Source organism: Plasmopara halstedii, assembly GCF_900000015.1.
Source record: "Plasmopara halstedii genome assembly, contig: Scaffold_526, whole genome shotgun sequence".
Lineage (NCBI taxonomy): Eukaryota > Oomycota > Peronosporomycetes > Peronosporales > Peronosporaceae > Plasmopara > Plasmopara halstedii.
Genome location: NW_020187446.1, coordinates 1,426,181 through 1,436,568, shown reverse-complemented (window position 1 = coordinate 1,436,568; position 10,388 = coordinate 1,426,181). Strand labels below are relative to the sequence as shown.

Genomic DNA, 10,388 nt, shown 5'->3' with positions numbered 1-10,388 from the left:
ATCTTATGAAAAAAATTTGGAATAAAATAATTTAACTTTTATTGCAATAATAATAGCAATCAAACACAAAGTTTGAACTTAAAATATTATTCTGCGTTTCAGTTTACTTAAGTAACATTCTAAGTTGTGTAGTACTTTCAATAAGCTGCTGATCGAAAGTAAAACGATTCAATGAACGCATTTCTCTCCCACTGATAGTTTTTTTGGGTCACGAATCCGTCTCTGCCGGTAAGATGGTTTCCTCTGGTACAGACATGAAGCTACAATAGCTTTGGCACCGGACAAGTGTCGTACGGATGGCTAGCGATGACATTGATAAGTACCTTGAGTTAGGCTCGGAAGACAGAGTAGCAGTGGTCGCGGTCCTACGCTTTGATGGAGAAACGATCATACATTTGGGTGTTGGGGTGTAATGGAAGAAGCGGGCTATTGTGAAAGCAAGCATCACCAGGACTTCACTGTTGGTCCCGCCAAATCAGGATCGGCCTACGAATGTCATCTATGACGCTTCGGTCATTGCCACAGACTGCGTTTTCACTCCAAACCGATGTCAATGGGCATGAACGCGTCATCGCGTTATGAGATAAATCTTAAATCAGCGGAGAAGTACTATCGAGTGCATAATAAGGAAATTCTTGTTATGAGATATGCTATTATAACGTATAAAATACATCTTGGGTGTTAAGGATCGATAAAAACGGATCAGCCGTTGCGCACTGCGACGTCGTTACCACAACTCTCGCAGGAAACGTTAATATAGTTTTCCTCTGGCTAGTATGCCTCCGTGGGTGAGGGACAAGCAGGGTCAGCCTCATGTGGTGTCTGTTGCAACAATAGACCGTCACATGTAGTGAGTGTACGTCGACGATTGATGAGGCAAAACGTACACGTTGTGGACCAGATGTAACATTTGTTAGATTTCGAAAAGCTTGGGATGCAATGGGTTTTGAGCGTGAATGCCGCTATATCAAAATATTTTGTTGTTCGTTATTCCATATACCGGACCGTCACATGTAGTGAGTGTACATCGACGATTGATGAGGCAAAACGTACACGTTGTGGACCAGATGTAACATATGTTGAATTTTGAAAAGCATGGGATGCAATAAGTTTTGAGCTCGAATGCCGCTTTATCAAAATATTTTGTTGTTCGTTATTCCATATACCTAGGCTGGCTTTACAATAGATTCAACGTATGAGTTTAGCGATGAAGAATTTATCTGAAATATACTATGTTAGACACATAAAATATCGGGCGGTCATTTAAATAATAGAAAGACCATCTCTTTCTCTTGGTGCTCTAGGTTGATGGAAAAACATGTATATCTGACATTCCTTCAAGTGCACACTGCCAACATCAATATCTCGCCGCATTCGTTGGCACCTTTGGTCAGTTTTCTGGTTCCAATACTCTACTTTTGGGCTTCCGGAAAGGTATCTTTTGTAAACTGTCTTGCTGTCTTTGTATTTCATTTGAGCAGAGTGAAAGATTCCGCAGCTGTTAGCTCATTATAGTCATAAAGTGCGCGCAGGAAAAATCTTCCGTGGGTGGCACTTGTAAGCTCGCTCAGCAGTGGCAATACATTGACAGTACATTATCTCTCCGAAATTGTCGGCATGCGGTCAACTCTGTCGTGAGCCAGCTCATGGGTACAATATCGGGGGCCATCGTACCAAGTGCCTCAAGCGGCTCAGAGTTTGATTACTTCCCTTGAGCAGTAGGTAGCTCAGCTGCAGGTGGTGATTGAGACTTTGCTTTATCTCTGGCACATCATATTCAAATGACTTGTAAGATCGGAGTCGTGGTTTGTCTTCGATAATCCCGCGCAGCACACAGTGTGATGTTTTTGTTTAAGAGTGTAACCTTCTGATGTACGAGGCCGCAACACAATCTTATGTTCTACAAGCACTGTAGATAAAGGTATCTTAACGGCGCTTAATATAAATTTGTCATCCACCACACATTCACGTGCATTTTGTCCACATCTGACATCCACATGCTGCTTTTGCTCATCCTGGTTCTTAGCCACGGCGTTGTGCATTCGTCGCAGGACATCTGTACAAATAACCATTTGATATATGGTGTCAAATCTGATTGTTACTCCGCTTTCTTAAGAAACTGAAACTTCTTCACGGCGGCGACATAAAAATATTCCATTCATCCTCATTCACCGTTGATAAATGATGTTACATCTGTTAAGTCTTGTAATGCACTTTTTAGCGAAGCGGATGCATTTTAATTCAGTACCGCGGTCTTACCGCACGAGTGCTTCAGAGGACATCCTCTGCCACGTATTTATTGCATGCTATCTGACGATTTGCCAGTGGGTTGTTTACTGTTGATATGTTCTTTATTGGCCAAGCACCCTGCACAGAGTCTGACGAACCTTTGCTGCTCTTACATGGCTAATCGGTGTCCATATAACGATGGACACCGATTAGCCATGTAAGAGCAATACTTTGTCGAGGGACAGCTTAAGAGTTAAAATATAACTGAGGAGTAGGTATTATGTAGAATAAGTATTGGGTGCAAGCTCACCAGGGTTGAAATGAATGGGAGGCCTCAACCTCACAAAAGATTACGGCAAACATGCCCTGGCCCGATCGCGGCAGGGGTATTTGTAGTTACATTCTTGATAAATGAGACAGGGTCTCAGAATGCATTGCGCTTCCTATTGGCGAGCGGGTCTAAATTTTGTTCAAATTGAGACGTGGTTGGGATGTGTACTAAAAGACTCATGGATATGAGCTGGGTCATCGACAGCAAGCACTCGAGGTGGCAGGTTTTCCATCCTCACGTTCACCAGCTTTGCAAAGCGAAGCATTAAGCAAATTTTCATCTTGACGCCTTCTTTGCTGGGTTTACTCGAATGGTTAAGAGACGGATATAACGACAGCTTTTCTTTTCTCAGCACGCAAATTGGATGCGATATTATTCGTTCAGAACCGAAGCTATGGTCATTGGTACGGTCATTGGTACGGTTTAATTAGTTTGCTGTTGCTTTAAGCGCATGCGGCACATTTGAGAAGTGGTTACTCGAGGGGTCGAAAACCGCTCGTGAAGCAACTTTCGAGTGCTCGTTTGTTCTCTGTGATTGCGCACAAGCTCGTATATAGGTGTGTTAGGGACAGACAACTTTTGCAAGATGAAATCCATGATCAAATCACAACGTGATCGCGTCTGGATACGTTATCGCGACTTGCAGGCGTGCAAGTTTGGCTTACTGATCTAGGTCCAGCCCACTAGTAACCAACTGGACGTCGACAGCTGAATGTCGTAGAGCCCTCCGCCAAAAGACACATCGAGCTGAGAAGAGGTGAAGTGTAGAGCGCCAAAAGATACATCGTGCTGAGATGAGTGAAGTGTAGAGAATTTCTAGTTTGGCGAGGGCCCCTCAAAAAGGGACTAAAACCGCGTTATTTACAATAGGAGATTACACATTATTTCATCCCCAATTTAGCTCTTAAGCCACCTTTAAACATACTAATCTGTTTGCCAAAGAGGACACCAGCTTGGCACAATTTACCCAGATCATCACCAGCTTGATCATCATCAGCCAGAGCTATCTGTGTGACCTAGTAGATGGTGCATGGCACTTATGATATCATGAACGTTCAAGGAATGGTGCGCACGTCTATGATACAAAACACTTCCCCCACCAAGGATTTAAAATTCCCAGTATTTGTTCTGTATCAGCCCTTTTGAAGCCGTACTGTAAGTCCAACGAGAATGAGTAGCCAAAACCTGACGGCGTAAACATTCGTCAATACAGCGAGTCTCGATTCAAACGCTCTCAAGCATACCAATTGTTGGTGTAACCCAAAGTAAAATAGTTTTTGATGTTGCCATGTTTTCTCGTAATAAAAGTGTCATTATCTATAGCAAATTACTATGCCGTAATGACTTAAGATCTGTAGACAATTAAGAGAACGCGAAACTTAGGAACGTGCTAGGCACCCCATGTTACGGGTACGCGTACCCTGGTATGAAGGGGTAGGTCACACAAGACGGTTTGACCATACAAGAATGTGGATTGCACAAGACGGTGTAATCACACAATGGTGTGACTACACCTTACCAAGAAGTCAGTACGTGGCTGGACTGCCAGTAGTTTGCATTTCAACTAGGTTTATTTATTTAATTAGGAAAACCTATAGAAAACGGAAGAGTTTAATTGCCTTGGGTTAAGGGTTGTGGTTACTCTTGGAGTCAGCGAATTTTGATCCGCTACATTCGTACCGGTTCTAAGTACAGAACGAAGGTCACCGACCTTAGCTTAGTCTCATCTAAGCGAAAGAGCTACGACAGCCTCGCTGCACCCCACAGTAGACCCCAAGCACCATTTTCCTTTGAGGAATTTGAGCTTTTAATAATGAAAGTGGAGCCACCACATTTAACCGCTAGGATACCTCATCTGATTTTGTTCCTTGAGCAAACAAATGCAAAACTCATGCATGTGAGATATATTTTTTTTGCAATATTGTTTTCCAACAGTGCCAGGCGGTCATCTCATCTCCCACTTGTCGTTGATGATCTATGCTCTTTGGTATTTGCTTATCCTTTATACCTGCTGACTCGCGTATAAACGCAAGCATCTTGGCTTTGAATATATCCATCAGCATATCTGCAAGTTATTGCTTCGTGTCTATGCAGCAGATCTCCAAGGCTCTTTTTTGCATGCTCTCGTGAATGAATTGGTGTCTTGTATCCATGAGCTTCGTCCAAGCATGGTATTCGCCGTTGTTGGCTATAGCAACCTTACCTCGGCTGTCTTCATATACTTGTGCATCTTTTTTTTTGCTCGTGACTCATTACCTTAAGCATCGCACACATGTCAAGAACTTTTGAGTGCAAAGCCAAGCGCCGTCAACTCAGCCTCCGCCGAGCTTAGTGCAACGGTCCGCTGATACTGTGACTCGAGCACCACTGGCGCGCCTGCAATCATAATCATAACTTCTGAGACCGAATGTATATCATCGATTTTGCTGTCCCGTTAAGCATCCAAGTATACCTTAACCGCAATGCTACCACTGCTTTGGAAGAAAGTCACGTTTTACTGATACGCACGGGTTTTTGGTACTTTGTAACATATTGGACCTGATCACTAAGCCACGTAGTCGATGCAGCAAGTGTGCTTGATCATAATTTTTTCGGCTGACTTATCGCGGTCAATCTCCATGCTCAAAATGGACTTCGACTGGCTCAGCTCCTTCATTTTGACTGCATTTTGGGCCTCGATTGATCTCCCTGCTTGTTTTGCTTCGACAATCATGCGATTCACATATGGCCTGACGTAGGAACTCATTCCAGGTGTTGTTTGACATAAACGCGCTATCCCCCGCAACCACTAATACCATTTCACAAGGATCGATGTATTGTCTTGTTATAGATACTTGCTGTTTGTTATAATTCGTCGATAACATTTTATAGTTGACAGACGTATCCCTGAGTATTGTCTAAACCCAGCGGAACTTCCATATAAAAATTGTCTGTCGGCAAAGTTTGTAAATATCTAGTTGGTCCATTCGGTAGTACACACAGCAAGTATCATTCGAATTACATTCATGTTGGAGACCGAGTGGAAATCCCCGTGAAAACCTTTGCGACAAGTTGTGCCTTGTACCGCACAACGTTGCGATTTTGATCGAACATTTTGGCAAAGACCCGTCGTGATCCTGTTCTTTATGAATATCCATGTTTGGCTCGGCTCATGGGAGCAAAGCTTAGCTTTGATAGCTTCACACAACTTTACGGTATCGTTGCTTGACATTGTTTGAGTGTATGTAGCTGCATTTCGCTATAATTCTCACTTCTCGCCATGTACAGATGAACAGCATTGACAATCGGTCCGACTTCCTCAATCCTAGCACTTTTCAAAGTAGTGGACTATCACTTCCTTCTGTTCCCACTTCATCATCTGAGCCGTTCCCTAGCATCAGAACCGGTTCAAGTATTCGTTTGGTTCCTCCTCTTGTGGCCAAGACACCACACAATCTTCTCGACGCGTATGAAGAGATGAGCGATACTCTGCTAGCTTCAACCTGCTTTCAAAACAACATCAACTGCTGTATGCCGACATTTTTTGCACGATCAACATCATTCATTTCGACGTCTCCGGCTGGATCTTTGACTATTTCATAGATTCATTCCGAACTGACTGTCAGTTTACTTAGTTTCGATCATAGCTATCATCACTGTTCCTGATAGCTTTTGTGGTCGCCTCTGGCTGTAGCTCTTGCTAGTCTTTAGTGCTGTTTCAGTCGCACAGAGCGGGTCATTTGATCCTTGAGATTATCCGGTGTTAAACACGCGATAATCCTCGACTTTAACCGGACAACCTAGATACAAACATTTCAAGCTCTTGGGCTCGAGCTTTATTCTCTTTGTGAGCTTAACTCTGTGGCCCTAACGCGCGTAAATGATCCATCCGAGGCTTCATCTCAAAAACCAACTAATATGGTGTGATATCGGGATCGATAAATCAAATAATTCGCTGTCTTCACCACTTCAATACACCATCCAGTCAAAAAATGTAGTAAAGCATAGGTGGGCCTTCTCTATGATAGTTCTGTTCATGCGCTTTGCTACCCATTCTGCTGAGGGGTATGTGGAACGGAAAGTTGGTGGACGATGCCAATCTGAAGACATATGTTTGTCATCACTCTGTTCGCAAATTCTGTCCCGTTATAGGATCTCAAGCATTTGAGGAGAGCACCCCATTATTTTTTGTCAAGAGTCTGAAGTTCCATGAATTTGACGACTACTTTACTCCTGTTCTTGATCGAGTAGATCGCAACATATCTTGAAATTATTATCCGCGAAAGTGAGGGTGTAATTTGCATCTACTTTTGAGGGAGTTCACATTAAACCTATAAATTCTGTGTTCACGCGCTCCAGCGTACGTAGTGTCTTCGTGACGAACGTGAGGTAGATGACTGCCTGCTTAGCATTCAAACAGACGGTACACAACGTTATTGTCTTTCTCTGGATCATCGGAATGCGTTTGGCCGAGAGCTGTGTATTGAATAAAGCATTATTACTCGAGTGTTCCCATGCATGCACGCCAAAGTTTTCACTAAGTGTCAGTCCTGAGATTCCACGTAACTTGCTTCATTCTACTCACAACCCAGCATGTAAGCTTTTCCGAATCTTATGCCCGACGTTATCGCATTTTTTGTTCTCGATAACATACACCGAACGCAAAAGCTTCAGACTCATGCCGCTTTCCAAAAGCTTACTAACAGGCAACAATTTTTGGTCGGGTGCTGGGTATTTCAAAACATCTATCATGCAAATCCTTTCTACCCTCAAATTCTCGATGTCGGTTACTCTGACGAGAATCTTTTTGTCGTCGGCAATTATTACTTCGACGCTTGTATAAGGTCCTTGCATTCTATCAAGTCCTTCATATGTGGGGTCAAGGGGAATGTGGCGCCACTGTCGATAAGTTACTCTGCTGATCGTCCTTCGCCTACTGCAAATACCATGCCGACTCGTTTTCCACTCAGTCATTTCCACATCATGTGGCCAACTTAGACTCAATTCCACTTGTTATCAAACTCGCTGTTATTGCGTACAGGTCCGCGTTTTCGAACGTTGCTTCAAACCCCCAGCGCTTCTGTCCATGCGAAACGCTTAGTCCGTAAACTCCATCCTGTGCAGCTTTTTAACTTCGATCCATGTGTTGTTCTTTGCAGTTTCCACAATCGATGAAAACAAGTCATGTTTCGACGTCAGACTGCGGTTGATACCGCCGAAAGGCGCGACCAGTCGACTGGCTTTCCAATTGCCTGGAGTCCCACAACAAGTCCTAGTAATGTTCCACCACGTTATTCATTCTTGAAGTCGTAAAGTCGACGCGTCATCATGGCGCGACTATGCAGTGTCGAAAACTTGGAGCTTTTCCTGAGGTCAATATGAGGACGACTTAGGCGAGAAAGGTCTTCTAGAACTCAGGGATGAGAACAATATCGCGTTGACGTGGCTTGTGAACGACGCCAAGGCATTGAATATTATTGCGCAATGCGTTGATCCATCATTAAGCCAAGATACGGTCGGCCACACGCGCCATGGAGGCAATTCATTTGCACTTCCAGGAGGACTCGCTGCTGCAACTTCGTTGTTCAACTGGTCATCTCAACAAAGCCTCATATCATCTAAGTCTGAACACACCTGGTTTTCTGTGTGATGAAACAGATTCATATAATAGCTGTTACATCTCCTAACTATAAAATTTAACGAGTAAGTGCCACTTTAGCTTCCTCTCTGCTCTTTCAAGACTTGATTGTAGATGCTATTTCTTACAACATTGATTTGATAGCGAACCTACGAATAGTTGAAACGACCACAAAGAGATTCAATACAGACAGCGAAGCATCATAGTACTCAAAATGTTCATGCAGCAATCAACAACAGAGTGGACAGCAATTAGTCGCGAGAACGAAAGTCGATAGCACCTCCGACGATTTGACGAAATTTACTGTGCCCTGTATTTCCGATACTAATATCGAGCTAAATCAAAATATCCATGCTGAAAAATCTCCATATGTACGGCAGACATAGCAGATATGACGGCAGTGTTGATGTCCACCATCTTGTAATCGGTAAAAGCCGGACAAACTCGAGGATCTCAAATGTTCCATGGACCAACATGCAATGTTGCCAAAAAAAACTCCATCATAAATTTGGTATAACATCCAAAAAAACTATATAAATTATGTGGACATCATGCATGCAGAACATACACACCATAGCATCTGCTTCATGTATTCCAGACCTATCAGATGATCTTCTAGCTTTTACGTTCAATATTACATTCTATCTATTGTAGTGTTGTTAGAGTCAAACAAACAAAAAATTGAGCCGCTGTTAGTTTTACTTCCGCCAAACAGAATCTCTTGACATGGTCACCTTCCGCCACCCTGTTGTCACCCTCTCGCATGGACCCGGTCCACTCTGGTTACTTTCCTCAGGGTTTGCCGGCTTGGATAAGAATAGTGAGTCTGCACGCCAGTTAACAACTATATTCGACAAGCTTTATCCGAAGAAAAGTAACCTTCCCAAGCGAATTTTGTATGTATCTGCCCATTGGGATTCCGAGAGTGATGGCTTCGAGATTTCGTCCGCTGCCAATCCCAACATGATATTTGATTATCATGGCTTCTCTGACGAAGCCTATCAGGTAAAGTACCCGGCCAAAGGTGATCCCGAGTTTGCTCAAAAAGTCAAGAAGCATCTCGAGAAGAATCATATCAAAGCTAAGCTTGTTGATCGTGGATTCGATCACGGCGTGTTTGTGCCAATGGTTTTAATTCGTCCAGAGGCCGACATTCCTATTGTTACAATGTCCATAAACTTGCGTCTGAGCAATAAAGCGCATTTTGACCTAGGCAAGGCAATTGCACACTTCCGCAATGATGATACTCTCATCTTGTGCTCCGGTCAGGCCACGCATAATTTGCGTGCAAGTTGCGATCTAAAGCACACACCAGTTGAATGGGCTGCTCAATTTCAAGGTTGGCTTGATAGCACTTTTACATCTGAGTTGAGCTATGGTCAACGTCACGACCAGATCATTAACTGGTCTGTAGCTCCTGCTGCAAAACTCGCGCATCCGACACCTGACCATTTTATTCCATTCGTTGTTGGCGCTGGTGCTGGCATGGAAGAAAGCAAATCAGAAGCTGAAAAGTTATTTGGTGGTTGGGGAATGGGTCACATGTCGTTTGCCACTTATGCTTGGGGAATCGATTGTTAATGAGCAGTGGTGTCTGAAAACATTAGCAATTGAAAGGTGCACGATAATTGAAATCTTTGTATTGGATTCACACCAAGGAGCTCGTTGATAACTAACGGGTAAAAAACAATCAATTCCTACAACATGTACGATCATTCCTCTTTTGCTTTAAGAAATCGCCCAACTGGTGGAGCCACAACCTTCCCGTCATCTTCCTTCCACGCTGAAAGAATATAAAGTCCAATCACAATATTTACAGACACCACTGCCGAGAAGCCACTATCAACAAACCCAGAAATGACGTAAGAACACACTCCATTATTCGCATGATACCCCCGTACCTCCATGCATCTGCATACTGGCTTTTAATTACTCCTAAAAGTGACATGATACGTCATAAGAAAAAAGTAGCAGATTCAAGTTGAATTAACTGCATACCATTGCTGAAGAAACTGCGTACGGTGTAAAATGTGCTCAATGGGATCAAAACCATTCCAAATGAAAAAGCTATCAGCTTTAAAAACACCATTCGATTGTGAGCACGATTGCTGCAGCCAGATCCAAATTTTGACGTCAGTACCATCACCATGTTAACATTCCGTGTCTATATGCTACTCACTCAGCCGCGCGTCGCTGCAAACTCATTGACAT

The 10,388-nt window shown here is 43.3% G+C and overlaps 3 protein-coding genes across 3 annotated transcripts; 2 read left to right on the top strand and 1 right to left on the bottom strand.

The window, feature by feature from the left end:
* Positions 1 to 1,308: 1,308 nt before the first annotated feature.
* PHALS_11323 (uncharacterized protein) lies at positions 1,309 to 1,715 on the top strand (the record flags this gene model as incomplete). The annotated part of the gene is made up of 2 exons (XM_024726898.1): positions 1,309 to 1,434; positions 1,533 to 1,715. 2 exons carry the CDS (start codon positions 1,309 to 1,311, stop codon positions 1,713 to 1,715), a joined length of 309 nt encoding a protein of 102 aa, XP_024577529.1.
* A 7,188-nt stretch (positions 1,716 to 8,903) lies between these two features.
* PHALS_11322 (conserved hypothetical protein) lies at positions 8,904 to 9,758 on the top strand (the record flags this gene model as incomplete). Its single annotated transcript, XM_024726897.1, has 1 exon — positions 8,904 to 9,758. The coding sequence occupies one exon, from the start codon at positions 8,904 to 8,906 to the stop codon at positions 9,756 to 9,758; it is 855 nt and encodes a 284-aa protein (XP_024577528.1).
* A 131-nt stretch (positions 9,759 to 9,889) lies between these two features.
* On the bottom strand, positions 9,890 to 10,388 carry PHALS_11321 (Uncharacterized conserved protein; the record flags this gene model as incomplete). Its single annotated transcript, XM_024726896.1, has 4 exons — positions 9,890 to 10,016; positions 10,079 to 10,112; positions 10,176 to 10,285; positions 10,357 to 10,388. 4 exons carry the CDS (start codon positions 10,386 to 10,388, stop codon positions 9,890 to 9,892), a joined length of 303 nt encoding a protein of 100 aa, XP_024577527.1.